Consider the following 17,907-nt stretch of genomic DNA (forward strand, 5'->3'; position numbering starts at 1 on the left):
TCTTCTTCCCATAGGTCGCCCTGGTCCTGTGTCGGCGTCTTCTGGTCCTGTGTCGTCTTCTTCCTCCATGTCGACCGTCGCTGTCGCCGTCCGGATCCGACGAAATCCATTTGGGAAGCTGTGGAAGGAAACCATACTCACCTGTCCCAGCGCGACGTAGTCCAGGTAAGGGTCTTTGCAAAAAAACAAACCGACACCCCGAAACCAGACCGGACTGACGGAGACGCACGTGTGTTTGTTTACATCGTGCGGCTCCGCCTCCCGAATGCCGCTATTGGCCGCCTTGCGGCCTAGCGGCTCCTGATTGGCCGCTAGGCCGCAAGGCGGCCAATAGCGGCATTCGGGAGGCGGAGCCGCACGATGTAAACACCGTGCGTCTCCGTCAGTCCGGTCTGGTTTCGGGGTGTCGGTTTGTTTTTTTGCAAAGACCCTTACCTGGACTACGTCGCGCTGGGACAGGTGAGTATGGTTTCCTTCCACAGCTTCCCAAATGGATTTCGTCGGATCCGGACGGTGACAGCGACGGTCGACATGGAGGAAGAAGACGACACAGGACCAGAAGACGCCGACACAGGACCAGGGCGACCTATGGGAAGAAGATAGGTAAGTATTAGTATGTGTGGGCTTTGTGTGTAATAAAGTTTTATTTTAAAAGTGTGTCAGTGTGTTTTGTGTACTATTTTTTTAACTGTAGAACTACAAGTGCCAGCGGGCCCTTTAATGCCCAGCAGGCTGGGACTTGTGGTTCTCCAAGTCCCAGCTTGCTGGGGAGGCTTGCTGGCACTTGTAGTGCCACAGTAAAAAACAATAGGTTCATCTTTTTGTTACACCATTTATCAGCTCGATGCCCACCGCCCAGGGGCATCGCGGACAGCACCAGGCTTCAGCCTGGTCAGGTAAGTCCTGGAGGGGGGGGACCCCTTCATTGGGGGGGTCCCCACTCCCCCAGGGCCCCTGGCCAGGCTGACTGGTCGGTAGGGAGAATGTTTTGGCTGCGGGACCTTATATTATAAGTGTCCCCCGGCTGTGACATTACCCTGCCGGCTGGTTGTGCCTGGGGCTGGTTCTTAAAATACGGGGGACCCCTACTCATTTTGTCCCCCGTATTTTGGGAACCAGCCCCGGACCTGGAGCCTGGGGCTGGTTGTTAAAAATCGGGGAACCCCTATTTGTCGGGTTCCCTGATTTTTAATTACCGGCCCCGGCTCCTTCAGCCTGGTGCTGGTTTCGGCTGTGGGGGGGACCCCACGCCGGTTTTTTTTTTATTTATTTATTTTTTCTATTTTTTTTTACACCTTGCAGCCTGCACGGATCTGACTGATCCGTGCAGACTGCTAGAAATAATTCGTATTAGCGGCCGTATATACGGCCGCTAATACGAATCATTACACCATCGGAGGGTTACAAAGCAGTCGTATATGACTGCTTTGTAACTGATCCTCCGGAACACGACTTTGCATACGACTTAAACAGTCGTATGCAGTCGTAGGGAAAATACCAATACGAAAAACTAGGTTTTTCATATTGGTAAATTTCCCCCCTAATGCCAGATCTAATAGAAAATCGAATGTAACATCAAATCTAAAGCAAAATGAAGTGTGTGTACATAGCTTAAAGGGCCTTATTCTGGTTCACTCTTAGAGGCAAATTCCTTCTCAAATGGACAAAACCATGTGCACTGCAGGTGGGGCAGATGTAACATGTGCAGAGAAAATTAGATTTGGGTGAGGTATTTTGTTTCTGTGCAGGGAAAATACTGGCTGCTTTATTTCTACACTGCAATATAGATCTCACTTTGAAGAAAAACCCCAGCCAAATGTAATTCTCTCTGCACAAGTAACATCTACCCCACCTGCAGTGCACATGGTTTTGTCCATTTGAGAAGGAATTTGCCTCTAAGAGTGAACCAGAATACTATTATAATCTCACTCCACTTGGATATTAAAGTACGAACTACTGTCACCTTTGACATTCAGCACCAAAAATACGTGACCAATGACCACACTCCCGTCGCTCTATTGCTGTCATCTAACTTCAGTTACTGTCGATCTAGACGTGGTCAAATTGACATTCAAACTTTTTTAACGATGGATCTGTTTTTCCGAGTGTCGGAATAGAGGCCGACAGTCGGAAACTCTGTGGATAGGTGAGAACGACTGCCAATAGTGGAATATGCATGAGGGGAGTCCCGGGCGATTAAATACCAATGGCCGATGTTTCCGCCTGTTGGAAGTGTGTTTGCCCCGTGTGTTTTTCCCTATGTGTTCTTTGAGCCACCTCTCTGTAGGAGAGGAAGTTTGGATAACAAACCATATTGCAGAGAGAGCCTGGAAAAGTAACAGATGTATTATTTTATGTTCCCTTATTTACAGTCATGTAACATTTGTGGCATGCCATCTGTGATATATAACGTAGATTAAGGCTGCTGTATTTTCAATATAGCCCCAGCTGGGTTTTTTTTTCTTCCAGTTTTTTTTATTTTCTCAATTAACTCCTGGAAAACATCTCTCTGGGATCTCCCTGCTGCAGTTGTTGGGTGTTCCCATAAGGAACAGTTTTCATAAACAGCTTGTACAGTTTTCATAAACAGTTGCAAACATAGCGTTAAAAAAATGAACCCCTTCAGTGGTGTTTTTTTTTTTTTAGGTAGTGCTACCCAATGGGCGAGTTTTTAGTTTTTAGGGGGAGCGCTCCCTAAAAAACACCCCACCACTCTGTCTCCCGGGGCCGGGCAGCTCCGCAGAGTACTATGTCAGCCGCTGCCCGTCCTGCCCCCGGCAACCCGGCCCTGCCCCCCGGCAGCCCAGCGTGACGCAGACTGTCGCACAAAAGCCGGGGGGAAGGAGGCGCGGCTGAGCAGCCGGAGCCGGGGCAGCTCTGAAGCTAGCTGAGTTTAGCACTCAGCTCATCAGGGCTGCCCGGTCCTAAGCAGCGGCAATCCCGAGAATTTTCCAGGCTTGCCAGTCTGGGCACTGAAGCATAGTCCAGAAAATAATCAGGTTTACCCACTGAAAGGGGTTAATCTGCATTAATAATAATATTATTTTTTATTTTTAGTAATAATGATAATCATAATAGGTCTGCTTGCCTAAAAAACATGTAAACGCTGCCGCCGATTGCCCGCCCCACCCTGAGGCCCAAATCCCCCCACTAGCATGCGAGGGGATGTGCACGGTAACACACCCCCTCGCGTTCCACCGCAAGCAGGAGAAATATTTCTCCTGAAAAACCGGGACTGACTTTTCCAGCGCCCATTATCCGCCGAATTTGGGACGGGCGTTGGCGTCATGTGATGTAACCTGCCTGCACCAAGCCGGCATCAACATGCAGTGGTACGCCCACCAATTTTATGGGAATGCCCATATTATGTTATTTACATATGTAACATACATACTGCATGCAAATCCCTACACAGGGTGCAATTGGAACTAGACACGATGCGATGTAGTACAATATACCTGCCCGCACACACTATTGGACTTGCGATATGGACTACACAGGAGCGCGCAAGGCAAAATGAACACGGTGCGATTTGAACTAGACGCACTATGATTTGTCTCTCCCCCCCCCCCCCCCCCCCGCCCCGGCTCTTTTTTCATATTTACCTTGGTGTCCACTGTGGCTGTCGGATTCCTTTTTCAGCAGCATCCCCATTCCCAAGGATGCATTGCGCGGGCACGCTGGGGACATCACTCGCGCACTAGCGCAATGCACCCATGGGACCATAGATGGCACTGAAGAGGATTCTGAAGGTCGCCATTGGATGCCAGGGGACCCCATGGACATCGGGGCACCTAAAGTGACCCGGGCCCCCCAAAGGCTTAATCCTTCCCTGAATGCAAGGCTTTGCATTCTTATATCGCAAACCATACTTGCCTACTTTTGAAAACTAGTTTCAGGGAGATTATAGTTGGTAGCAGAATTTTGCACAGCGTAGCATTGAGGGGGCGTGTCATGCTCCACCCAAAGGATGTGTCTAATGTGGGAAATGGCGCTGATGATTCAATGTAAATGTATCTATCTCTTATTTCTTTTTTCCCCAAAAATGTAACAGTGTAATGTGGGCTAGGTGACATGAGGGAGATTGCTAGACTAATGAGGGAGAGAGGGAGATTGCTGCTATGTCAGGGAGTCTCCTGCAGAATGCAGGAGGGGAGGTAACTATGATGTAACAGTGTAATGTGGGCTAGGGGAAATTAGGGAGATTGCTAGACTAATGAGGGAGAGAGGGAGATTGCTGCTATGTCAGGGAGTCTCCTGCAGAATGCAGGAGGGTAGGTAACTATGATGTAACAGTGTAATGTGGGCTAGGTGACACGAGGGAGATTGCTAGACTAATGAGGGAGAGAGGAAGATTGCTGCTATGTCAGGGAGTCTCCTGCAGAATGCAGGAGGGAAGTTAACTATGATTTAACAGTGTAATGTGGGCTAGGTGAAATGAGGGAGATTGCTAGACTAATGAGGGAGAGAGGGAGATTGCTGCTATGTCATGGAGTCTCCTGCAGAATGCAGGAGGGGAGGTAACTATGATGTAACAGTGTAATGTGGGCTAGGTGACATGAGGGAGATTGGTAGACTAATCAGGGAAATAGTGAGATTGCTGCTATTTCAGGGAGTCTCCTGCAGAATGCAGGAGGGGAGGTAACTATGATGTAACAGTGTAATGTGGGCTAGGTGACATGAGGGAGATTGGTAGACTAATCAGGGAAATAGGGAGATTGCTGCTATTTCAAGGAGTCTCCTGCAGAATGCAGGAGGGGAGGTAACTATGATGTAACAGTGTAATGTGGGCTAGGGGAAATGAGGGAGATTGCTAGACTAATGAGGGAGAGAGGGAGATTGCTGCTATGTCAGGGAGTCTCCTGCAGAATGCAGGAGGGTAGGTAACTATGATGTAACAGTGTAATGTGGGCTAGGTGACATAAGGGAGATTGCTAGACTAATGAGGGAGAGAGGAAGATTGCTGCTATGTCAGGGAGTCTCCTGCAGAATGCAGGAGGGTAGGTAACTATGATTTAACAGTGTAATGTGGGCTAGGTGAAATGAGGGATATTGCTAGACTAATGAGGGAGAGAGGGAGATTGCTGCTATGTCAGGGAGTCTCCTGCAGAACACAAGAGGGGAGGTAACTATGATGTAACAGTGTAATGTGGGCTAGGTGACATGAGGGAGATTGCTAGACTAATCAGGGAGAGAGGGAGATTGCTGCTATTTCAGGGAGTCTCCTGCAGAATGCAGGAGGGGAGGTAACTATGATGTAACAGTGTAATGTGGGCTAGGTGACATGAGGGAGATTGCTAGACTAATCAGGGAGAGAGGGAGATTGCTGCTATGTCAGGGAGTCTCCTGCAGAATGCAGGAGGGGAGGTAACTATGATGTAACAGTGTAATGTGGGCTAGGTGACATGAGGGAGATTGCTAGACTAATCAGGGAGAGAGGGAGATTGCTGCTATTTCAGGGAGTCTCCTGCAGAATGCAGGAGGGGAGGTAACTATGATGTAACAGTGTAATGTGGGCTAGGTGACATGAGGGAGATTGGTAGACTAATCAGGGAAATAGGGAGATTGCTGCTATTTCAGGGAGTCTCCTGCAGAATGCAGGAGGGGAGGTAACTATGATGTAACAGTGTAATGTGGGCTAGGGGAAATGAGGGAGATTGCTAGACTAATGAGGGAGAGAGGGATATTGCTGCTATGTCAGGGAGTCTCCTGCAGAATGCAGGAGGGTAGGTAACTATGATGTAACAGTGTAATGTGGGCTAGGTGACATAAGGGAGATTGCTAGACTAATGAGGGAGAGAGGGAGATTGCTGCTATGTCAGGGAGTCTCCTGCAGAACACAAGAGGGGAGGTAACTATGATGTAACAGTGTAATGTGGGCTAGGTGACATGAGGGAGATTGCTAGACTGATCAGGGAGAGAGGGAGATTGCTGCTATTTCAGGGAGTCTCCTGCAGAATGCAGGAGGGGAGGTAACTATGATGTAACAGTGTAATGTGGGCTAGGTGACATGAGGGAGATTGCTAGACTAATCAGGGAGAGAGGGAGATTGCTGCTATGTCAGGGAGTCTCCTGCAGAATGCAGGAGGGGAGGTAACTATGATGTAACAGTGTAATGTGGGCTAGGTGACATGAGGGAGATTGCTAGACTAATGAGGGAGAGAGGAAAATTTCTGCTATGTCAGGGAGTCTACTGCAGAACACAGGAGGGGAGGTAACTATGATGTAACAGTGTAATGTGGGCTAGGTGACATGAGGGAGATTGCTTGACTAATCAGGGAGAGAGGGAGATTGCTGCTATTTCAGGGAGTCTCCTGCAGAATGCAGGAGAGTAGGCAGCTATGTCACAAACATAATGCAGCAACATCTAGAACATCTGGAAGTCAGTTAAAGTTAATGAGTTTGAATTACAGAGGGAGGAAGGAAGGGTAGAGATAATAGAGGAATAGGGGAGATTAGATTGCATATGCCAATGCACTTTGTTTAGCAGTCATAATTTATAGCTACAGTAGTAATTACAGTAAGGAATCAGTATACAAATTATGACACGTTTGGACACTACACACACTGGCTTTATTATTGCTTGTGTTGTATCGAATGAGTATTTACACATACTGTATGTATGAAAGGGGGACATGTATCAAACCAGTGTCCAATCAAGAGCGCACAAGGCCAGTATGCAGCCTCTGCGCAGGTCTCGTCAGATTTCTGTGACAATGGCGCCATATTTCTGTAGCAATGTTTTTGGTGATACTTGCGGCACCAACAGAGAGGTAAGTATTTTGAATGGGTGCATGGGGTGCGGTGTATACAGGACCGTGCACTCATTATAGATATTGCCAATGCACACACACCTTCTAAAGAGGTCAAATTGGAGAAGTAATCAATCAACCAGTAACTAGTTGCCACCACATCGTTCTCTAGCCATACCACCAATGCCCTTTCTATTAGAGACAGAGATGCCACACGGCGGATATATGATCTGGCCTGGCATCCATTAGAGCCAGCCCTGTGAAAAGTGCACACAAGCGGAGAAGACAATGGGGACGCAATAGTATGTGAAGAAAAACACTCTATCGGGGCCCATTGTAAATGTGCTTGCTGAGCAGTCGGGAGTCACAGGACTCCATAGTAGAGGCAGAGCCAGATTAAGGTCTAAATGGGCCTGGAGCTGAAAATGATCAAGGGCCTATTATGCACAATAATAGGGGTTGCGGCCAGCACCTAATAATGTGGGGGGCCTGACCAGTGTTCTGGTTGGGTGGTCTGCTCATGGGTGTGTCTCTATTTGTGTAAATACTTTCATCTAATTATATATGCCAGGAAAAGGCAGGGGGCTGGCATAAGAAAAATGGAGGGAGATATATTGGCGGGTGCACTCCAAAGGTGCACCCGCAGGATGCCGATGTTCTAAGATACTTGCAGGGTGAGGCGGCACTCCAGTAATAAAAAATAAAATACTGAAAGCTGAAACTAACAACATTTCAGCACCTTTTATGTGGTCAGCTAAGTTTACCACACCATATTCCCCTTATACAAATCATGCAACACAATAGTAACCCCTTATACTGTACTTGCCTCTTACACATAATGTCACATGGAATGAGACAAAATTCACACCGATTGAGCAAAAATTCACACTATGGCACACAGATTGAGCCAAAATTCATGTTATGCCACACAGAGTAAGGCAAAATTCACATTTTGCCACATGGATTGAGCCAAAATACACACTATACCAGGCATGTCCAAACAGTGGCCCTCCAACTGTTGTGAAACGACACGTCCCAGCATGCCTTGACATAGTTTTAGCATTCCCTAATTGCAAAACTGTGGCATTGCATGATGGGACTTGTAGTTCCACAGCTGGAGGACCATAGTTCGGACATGCCTGCACTATACCAAACAGATTGAGCAATAATGCTTCATAAATAGGGGCATTGCGCTCCAAAAGCGCACATTAAAAATTTACACCGTAATGCCCATTACATGTTAAGCCTCGCACCATAATCTCCATTACGTGTTATGCCAAACAGCATAATGCCTATTAAAAATTATGCTACATAAGTGTTGCTTACCTACATGTTCATTGCCAGGGGTTCCATGTACATTGCCAGGGGTTCCATGCTCATTGCCAGGGGTTCCATGCTCGTTGTCATGTGGGATTACATGCTCATTGCCAAGGGGGAATACATGCTCGCGGTAACTGGGGAACAGTCGCCGCCGGGCAGAAATGACAGCCATTAACAGCCGGGCAGAGAGCAGGGGGCTGCCCGACTGTATTCAGAGCACTGCATGTCCCGGCTATTTGAAATAATACCCCTTTCATACCAGAAAATGCAGGGAATATGGTCCCAGGATCATGCAGGGACATTCTCGGACTGGCCCCTTTTACACCAGCCTAGTCCCTGCATTTTCTGTTGTGAGGGGGAAAGAAAACCACCCCGCCCCCCTTTAAACAACCAGCTATATCTTCGGAACCAACTGACCCATTTACATGTAGGCTTCGCATGATTTTGGTCCCGTCAAATTGGGTCGTTTGGTTCCAGAGAAATCTGCCCTCAAACAACATGAACAGCCATGAAATTACATTTCAGAAATGAAAAAAAAAAAAATAGCTTTACCTGCAATATCTCTAGAACCAATGAACCCATATGGACCAGGTAGGAGATTGAAGGCTCAGCGATTTGGGTTCGACTGAGATCAATCTCGAGTTTCTGTGATGCTGTAGGGGGAACTGGCAGGTGTTGGAACCGGGTGGAGGTCGGAATTAGCGGGTCCTATGTTATCCTATGGGGAAAACGTTCCAGGTTTGCCTGGCGGTATCTCCGGTTCCCGGGGGGCTAGCGACGCGGGGCTGGTCTCGTTGGAAAGCCCTGACCCTCAGCTACAAAATGGGCCTATTTAGAGAGTGGGCCTGGAGCTATAGCTCCATCAGGCCCATTGTTAATCCGGCCCTGAGTAGAGGCACATTTTTATTTTTATTTGCATTCAGGCTGTATGAAAAGGAGACGTCCAGTTCTGTGTTCAGAAAAAGGGAATTACGTTTAGTGTATTTGCAAGTGTACTAGGCCACGTGGTGGCACCATGGTCAGCATTGCTGCTTTATAACCTAAGGCCACGGATATAATTCCAGCTGGGGAACTATCTGTGAATTTGTGAGGGCTTCCACCAGGCAGAAGACATCTTGCGCTAGAGCTTCCATTTATGGGTGAAGGGGTGGACATCTGAAATCCACCGTTATTACGGATAATGAGTGTATATTGGGTAGACACGAGGCAATGTGCGGCCAATGGAACTCAGCGGGGGAGCCTACACATCAATGATGGCAAGGACAGAGGGCCAGCGGTGGCCATTCTGTTTTGGTATAATAGATCTACAATGTCTAGGACTACAGTCATATGGTCGACCACTAATGGTCAACAGTGAAAAGGTCGACATGGCCAAAAGATCGACATTCTCAATGTCGACATGAGTTTTTCATGTTTTCCGGTGTCTATGTTGACACTGACACTGTCTAGGTGTAACGCGCCCCTCCCCCCCCCCCCCCCCCTCTCATGGCTCTCTACACTCGCCATTTTACAATCACCTTTTTTTCATGTCAACCTTTTGCCCATGTCAACCTTTTGGCTGTCAAACTTTTGGCTGTCAACCTATTCACTGTTGACCTTTGGGCCCTGTCAACCTTTGACTGTCGACCAATAGTGGTCGACCTTATGACTGTCAACCTAGAGTCAATCTCTCATGAGTCCGGATATACGGTAGACGTCTGACTGGGTGTGTGGTCTTGCCCATTGAACTCATGGAAGAATAATACCATTTGGGCCGGGTATGGGTTATATGGTCAAAACACCTAAGGTCGACATGCATTGGGTCGACTACGGAAAGTCTACATGGCCTTAAGTCGACACCTGAAAAGGTCAACATAAGTATTAGATGGACATGGGGTAGGTCGACAGTCAAAGGTCTACATGGGTTTTCCGAATGTCGACACCATCGTCATGGACACTGTATCGGTGCACCGCTGCGCTCGCCATGCTTCTATCCTTCTATTCTCCCACCACGCCCTAGTGGATGATACTATGGTAGGGCATGAAATACCGCCTGTCGGCACATGTTGGCTCGATAAAATGTGAAAAACTCATGTTGACCTTTTGAACTTTCCCAAGTCGTCCTAATGTATGTGTCAACATATTGACCCTGTTGACCTATTCCCTATGCGCCCCTGTCCACATCGGCTCTGTTGTCTAAATGATAGCAGGCCGATATGCAAGGCAAATGTATGAACACTCAGCAGCGGACGAAGGGACATCGCCGGAGGAGGGGGGGGAGTTTGTGCTCCCCCCCTTCGGCAGACAAGATGATAATACATCTCGTTGATGTCCATTCCTGCTTCGCCTCGTTAATTAGGCGAAACGGGGTGGTATTGGCCAATCAGATCCGAACTGTCATTTTTCAAGCCCAATCTGTAACTTGACAGTTAAGGGCCAATTTGCAGGTGATAAAGTACCCAGTGAGCTAAATAAATCTTCCCCGGTATCGTTATATATAGATTCATTACTGACTATGCTATCACTTCCCTAAATTTCTAATTCTGACACATTCCTAAAACTTTAGCCTTTATGTTTGCAATTGATAATTACATTAGAATTTTTTTTTTAAATAATGATAATAATAATAATAATAGGAGATAAATAATTGAGACCAATTTGTATGTTTTAGTCTGAACTATATAAAAAGGTTAAAAAATTGAATATATGTATACAGTATATACCCACCCATTTTATATATATATATATATCCATGGGGTGGGACGACACTCTCTTGAAAGGTCCATTAATGCTGGGGTGCACACTCAAAATAGTCCTCCATAAGGAGTGTATTTGGTATATACGTGGGTACAAGGGAGGTCACTCGCCAGACTGAAGTTTTTAAATACTTGCTTTATTTCATCACATTAGTACGCTGCCAACACTCTGGTCAATGTTTCGACCCGAATTAGGGCCTTTATCAAGCCTTGTTTTGACAGCCATCAGATATACATCGAATAAGTACACACCTTGCGGTGTGGAACAGTAGCAACACGATCGTCAAAACTATCTGGCTGTCAAAACTATCCACGCCAAGTGTGGCGAGCGGCGGTGGAACGCGTCCTCCGAATTGTTCATTACCCCACTATTCACGTCGGCGTGGCACTGATTTTACATAGTGTGGCAAGCGCACCAAGCCCGAAGCGTGGCGAGTGCAGCAAGCCCGAAGCGTGGCGATAGTGGGATAGTGAAAAAGTCAGAGGACGCGTTCCGATGCCGCTCGCCACACTTTGAGGTGGCGTGGATAGTGGGGGGGTGCGTTTAACCTATTTTTGGGACAATCAGATTATTGTATACCTAATGTCATGGCATCGCACACCCTATAAGATCTTATGTGATCGCATGCGATTTTCGGGACATGCGATGCTATGCAATATAGTGGGGTACAATGGCCATTGAAATAATTACATTAAGAAAAAAAAATTGCATCGCATGCCACTATTATGGCACATGCGATGCGATTTTCCTACGGTGCCGTACGTAGGAAATCTGGGCGCCGTGCTAGAAAACAAGTACCAAAAATACCTACTTTGATGATTAAAAACTTGGCATGGTTATTAATCCTCCTCACAGTAGCGCTGTTTGTCTGTTCTTCTTTTGTTTGTTCCCAAATAAGGACTCTATTTCCCTAAATGGTGGAACATTACGATTTTTTTTCCAATATGCTTCCAAAGTAAATGCCTCACGTCTCTTGAAACATGCAATAAAAATAAAACAACAACTATCTTTAGCTAAATAAAAACCTGATAGTTTATTGTAGGAAAAGTACTTCCTGAGGAAACAGATGGACCCCAAACCTGAAATTAGCTTGGTCACATAGGAGGGGGGGGGGGTATCCAGTCGTGTAACCGATACGTACAAACTACTATTGTACATGAAAATTTAGGACTTGAAAAAATGTCTCTGCAGCTTTTTTGCTTTATTAAAATACCAGCACATTAACATGAACAAAAGGTATAAAATGACAGCTATGGATTTAGTGTAGACAAACCACATCCCTATTCAAGTGCATAAGAAGATATGACCGATCGTGCAAGCACAGAAAGTAAGATGTCAAAATGTTCCTTCACAATTTGTTTAATGACGATATAAATATAGCGAGCCGGCACTCCACATAAATCAACGTTTATTATTTATTATTATTATTTATTAACAGTTTCTTATATAGCGCACACATATTCTGCAGTGCTGTACAGAGTATAGTTGAACATTCACATCAGTCCCTGCCCCAGTGGAGCTTACACTCTATATTCCCTACCACATGTACACACACACACAGACATTCTAGGGTTAATTTTGTTGGGAGCTAATTAGCCTACCAGTATATTTTTGGATTGTGGGAAACCGGAGTACCCAGAGGAAACCCACGTAAGCACGGGGAGAATATACAAACTCCGCACAGTTAGGGCCATGGTGGGAATAGAACCCATGACCTCAGTGCTGTGAGGCAGTAATGCTAACCATTACACCATCCGTGCTGCCCCGTATATATAACACATGGTGGGGATAGAACCCATGACCTCAGTGCTGTGAGGCAGTAATGTAACCATTACACCGTCCGTACTGCCCCGTATATATAACACATGGTGGGGATAGAACCCATGACCTCAGCGCTGTGAGGCAGTAATGTAACCAGTACACCATCCGTACTGCCCCGTATATATAACACATGGTGGGGATAGAACCCATGACCTCAGCGCTGTGAGGCAGTAATGTAACCAGTACACCATCCGTACTGTCCCGTATATATAACACATGGTGGGGATAGAACCCATGACCTCAGTGCTGTGAGGCAGTAATGTAACCATTACACCGTCCGTACTGCCCCGTATATATAGCACATGGTGGGGATAGAACCCATGACCTCAGCGCTGTGAGGCAGTAATGCTAACCATTACACCATCTGTACTGCCCCGTATATATAACACATGGTGGGGATAGAACCCATGACCTCAGCGCTGTGAGGCAGTAATGCTAACCATTACACCATCTGTACTGCCCCGTATATATAACACATGGTGGGGATAGAACCCATGACCTCAGCGCTGTGAGGCAGTAATGCTAACCATTAAATATAGAGTATATGATTTTATTTTATGTATACATTCATAACCACAAATAAGGAAGTTATAAACTGTAACTTAACTTAAGCAACAGTGTTGCAGACTACATTCATGTTTTTGTAATCAAAATGTGACTGTTATTACAGGTACACATAATATTAAATGATGATATTATACAACATCCACTCTTGCATAATGCTGGGGGAAAGTGTCCAGCATCGCCTCATTGTGCAAGTGAATTGGCTGCATCAGGGGCTTCTGATTATTAAATCTTTGTTCTCCATATATATATATATGGCAGCTTATGCAGCTTATGCAGTCACCTGAAAGCCTTGTTCAATTCAGATCAGCAGAAAACGTCTGAGAAAACTAGGAGATTTTACTAACCTGTATTAGAAGTTTGGAATGAAGACAAAACATTCATCATGACCAGTAGCAGAATGAAATATCCTCCTGAAATATAGCCAGTCATAATTAAGTCAATGTATCATTGAATGGAGCAAAGCTTTTGAGTCATTGTTAGGAAACTTACCAGCCATATCGAAAGCTATGTTAGGTCCTTCATGAAGAAAGACTCAGTGCATTCAAACTTCAGACAGCAGCACAGAGGATTAACCCCTCCTTCCAAATTCCAGACCATCCTCCTACAAGTCATAGGATTGGCTGAGAAAAAAAGATAGCTTTGGGCAAAAAAAGGGTTTACAACATTCATAGTCACAGGTACGACAAAGAATGTGCAGTGGGATAATTGGTCAGTAAATGTCTGTCATTCTAATCAGATTATTTTAGCAGGGGCATTAGATGATCCTGGCAGAGCAGAGTTGGTGACTTTAAGAAGATATTGAATTCTAAACTTTATTAAATACATGGTGTTTTTTTAAAGCATCATTTTTTAAATTGTTATTGTATAATTGCTAAATAAAGGTACACACTGTACAAATTTTTTTGACCAACTTTTTTTGACCAATTTCGTTCATCTCGGCTATTCTGAACGAAATTGGTCAAAATGTCTTTCAGTGCGTTTGCGACGAACGACGAATGATGACGCGCGTACCCGCCACCTGTTCATCAAGGTTGTTCGTCAACTGTGCATGCAGCTGAATTTGGTTATCTTTCAAAAAAAGACTGTAGCTAGATCTTTCGTCTTTCGTCTGTCGTCAATATCTTTTGTCAACATCTTTCGTCCAGGACACTGGGTTCAAGGGAAATGTATTTCACCGAAATTGGTCCCAAAAAATTGAACAGTGTGTATGCACCTTAACATTATTGCTGCAAATGTTTGACTGACTTTTTATTTTTAATTTAAAATATCCGCAATTCAGTAATGCATGCTGCATACATAATTGGACTGTGCTAAAAAGAACACTGGTTAGCACCGATCGCCCATCGCTATGTGTATGGGCGATCTAGGCAGCCAGGACGTTCAAGGGAAGCTCAGCTCAGAGGGGCAAACACATCTCAACATTTCCTACAAAGAAAACTTTATTGCACCGGTAGGGCTTCAAATCAAAAATCCATTTTTACTCTGCTACAACATGGGGGTTATTCTGGTTCACTCGCAAAGGCAAATTCACTCTCTAATGGACAAAACCATGCTGCACTGCAGGTGGGGCAGATGTAACATGTGCAGAGAGAGTTAGATTTGGGTGTTATATTGTTCCTGTGCAGGCTAAATACTTTATTTTTACACACTAATATAGATATCAGTACAACTCTCTCTGCACATGTTACATCTGCCCCACCTGCAGTGCATATGATTTTGTCCATTAGAGAGTGAATTTGCCTTTGCGAGTGAACCAGAATAACCCCCATGTTCTCATCACAACACTATGGGCCTCATTTAGACTTGATCGCAGGACAAATTTGTTCTCAAAATGAAAAAAACCATGTGCACTGCAGGTGGGGCAGAGAGTTAAGGCTCATACACACGGGGCGACTTGGTGTGCTGAGCGATCTAGGCTAGCCGCATCGGATTGCTAGGTCGCCCATACACATATGTGAGTGTATGTGAGATGTGAGTGTATGTGAGATGTGAGTGTATGTGAGATGTGAGTGTATGTGAGATGTGAGTGTATGTGAGATGTGAGTGTATGTGAGATGTGAGTGTATGTGAGTTGTGTGTATGGGTGATCTGTGCTAACCAGTGTTCTCCGGTTAGAACACTGGCAATTTGGCTAGACCTTGACTACATGCAGTCATGATCTAAGCTGGTGATGGCCGCGCACTGCTAAGGGTAATATACATGGAGCGATCCGTGCTTAATTCTAAAGGTGGCCATACACACGCAGATTTATCTGCAGATCTGTCTGGTTGGAACAAAAACCTGGTTATGGATGAGAGCAAATGACAGTTGACCATTTGCTTGGAAATGCTGGAAACCTGACAAACTGTCACTCAACCATAACCATGTTTTTGTTCCAACCAGCCAGATTTGAAGGTAAATCTTACTAGTGTATGGGCACCATAAGCGATCTATTCAGCTGTACGCCCCTTTAGATTTGGGTAAGTTATTTTGTTTCTGGCTGCTTTATTTTTACACTACAATTTAGATGGAATGGGATCATTGGACAGACAAGCATTAGGTCGACAGACACTAGGTCCACATGACTGAAGGTCGACATGGGGTTAGGTCAACAGGGTCATTAGGTGACATGGAGAAGGTCGACAGTCACTTTTTTTGTCACAAATTTCAATACGGTGAATATGGACAATGAAACGTAGAACTGCGTCCCCTCGCTGCGCTCGCCGCGCTATTTTATTCTCCCACCACGCCATAGTGGATGGTATGGCATGAAATACCTAATGCTTGTCTGTCAAGTGACCGTATCCCATTTAGATTTCAGTTTCCTTTAACACACCCCAGCCAGATCTAACTCTCTCTGCACATGTTACATCTGCCCCACCTGTAGTGCAGCACGGTTTTGCCCATTTTTGTGAACAAACTTGTCCTACAATCAAGTCTGAATTAAACCCTATGACAGGCTGTGTATTTTACATTCCAACCTGCAGCGCAAAAGGGCCCCACCGTGGAAGCCTGCGATATGCATTATATAAGCTCCCAGTCTTCTTATGTCACAGCGACAGTAGCTCTTTGTGAGCCCTTATAAATCAGGAAAGCTGAATAAACTCTCCTGGGGACAATAACACATTCTGTACGTATATGATGCACTTTATCACTCTCTCCTGCCTGAATAGAGCAAAGGCTGACAGCAATTGTAATCATGTAAATCTTCACTTACATAATCATCGCGCCGTCAGTACATAAAACACGTGTTACCTACTGTGTATTCTCTATAAGCTTCATCTGGGTGAAATGTGGAGATATTTAAAGGGCTGTAACACAAACACAGCTTTCGGTTTTATTGCAGTCCTCTCATTGTGCATTCAATGTTTCCTGCCTTACAAAGAGATTCCTGTTCTAAGGAGCAGGAAGCAAAATAGTTCATTATTGCTTCCCCTTACAAAAAATGTAATTTCTGACTTTTTCAGTGTAGACAAAGGCATACCTCCCAACAGTTCCATTTTTCGCGGGACCGCCCCGTTTTTTTGGGTTGGTCCCACCCCCTGCCCAGGGCCATCAGTGTCACACGGCAGGGGGGTGGTAGTTGGGAGTCCACCCCAGCCTGAAGGGAATAGATGCTGCGCACAGTGTCTATTCAGCAACACAGAGGGTGAAAACCGGGGGGGCGTGGCCCGATAGTGCCCTCATTTGCACAGGACATGCCCTCATTTGCATAGGCCATGCCCCCTTTTTGGGCAAGAGTCCCTCTTCTAAAGATGAAGAAGTTGGGAGGTATGACAAAGTGATTAAATTGACATCTAAAAATGGAAAGAGGATGTTGTTGCCCATAGAAACCAGTCTGATTCTGTCTATTACTTCTCTTGCATCCTAGAAAATGATAGATTCTGATTTGTTGCTATGGGAAACATCACCTCTTCATTCCGCGATTCCGACTGTTGGAATGACCCGACATTCGGAATCCCGGGCTGTTTTTGTTTCTTTTGACTGTTACTCGACAGTCGGAATTCAATGTTCCAGTTGTCGAGCGTCGGAAAGTCAGTGGATTGTTGTAAGACATCCGTGAATTCAACAATCCGCAGCTATTTCCGAAAAAAAAAAAAAATCCGTCTTTTAAAAAAAATTGGATCTGGCACCCTTCAATGCTGTCGTTAACGGCAGCATTGAATAGGTGAGTGCCGACGCAGCATTGAATAGGTGAGTGTTGAATATTTACAATTATCTTTATCACTAATAAGGGTGCATTGCACCACACATCGCATTGAAAATGCCATCCATCCATCCATCCCTTTGGCATTTAGTAATGTCCTATGTATGTAGAATTGCAGTTAAAATCACACAGGGCAGTTTTTCAGATAAGAGGCCTTTTTGGTTTATTACCAGGAAATACTGTGAATCCACCAGCCAACGCATGTGCGAACTATGCTATCGGCAAACTTTTTTTAGGTATATTAGTGAAAGGAGAAAAACAAAAAGTGGAGTAATAAGACTAAAGCCTAAGGGGGAAATTTTACCTATCAGATCCTGTCTTCTAGAGGGTGCTAAATAAGAAGTAGATTCTGATTGGTTGCCCATAGAAACATCACATGTGAAGTAGAATACACATCTTAGTAAATTTCCTCCTAAGAGTGGAAGTCTTCCTGAGGGGGACAATGTAATAGCAGATCATAGTAATAATTCTTTCTGCTCTGTATTCACTGCTGAAAGAGAAGGGAAGGGGCCACAGTTAAGTTGC

General features: G+C 45.3%; 1 protein-coding gene across 1 annotated transcript in view; it reads right to left on the reverse strand.

The window, feature by feature from the left end:
* Positions 1-13,746, reverse strand: part of PTGS1 (prostaglandin-endoperoxide synthase 1) — a 73,291-nt gene extending 59,545 nt beyond the window's left edge. The window contains exons 1-2 of the mRNA XM_083160489.1: positions 13,686-13,746; positions 13,541-13,606 (exon numbers count right to left, since the gene is read on the reverse strand). Of these exons, the coding sequence (XP_083016615.1) occupies positions 13,541-13,606; positions 13,686-13,692 (73 nt within the window). The 5' untranslated portion in view covers positions 13,693-13,746. The remainder of the gene's footprint in view (positions 1-13,540; positions 13,607-13,685) is intronic.
* Positions 13,747-17,907: the final 4,161 nt, after the last annotated feature.

The sequence above is a fragment of the Crinia signifera genome, chromosome 9 (genome assembly GCF_055691185.1).
Source record: "Crinia signifera chromosome 9, ASM5569118v1, whole genome shotgun sequence".
NCBI classification, from domain to species: Eukaryota; Metazoa; Chordata; class Amphibia; order Anura; family Myobatrachidae; genus Crinia; species Crinia signifera.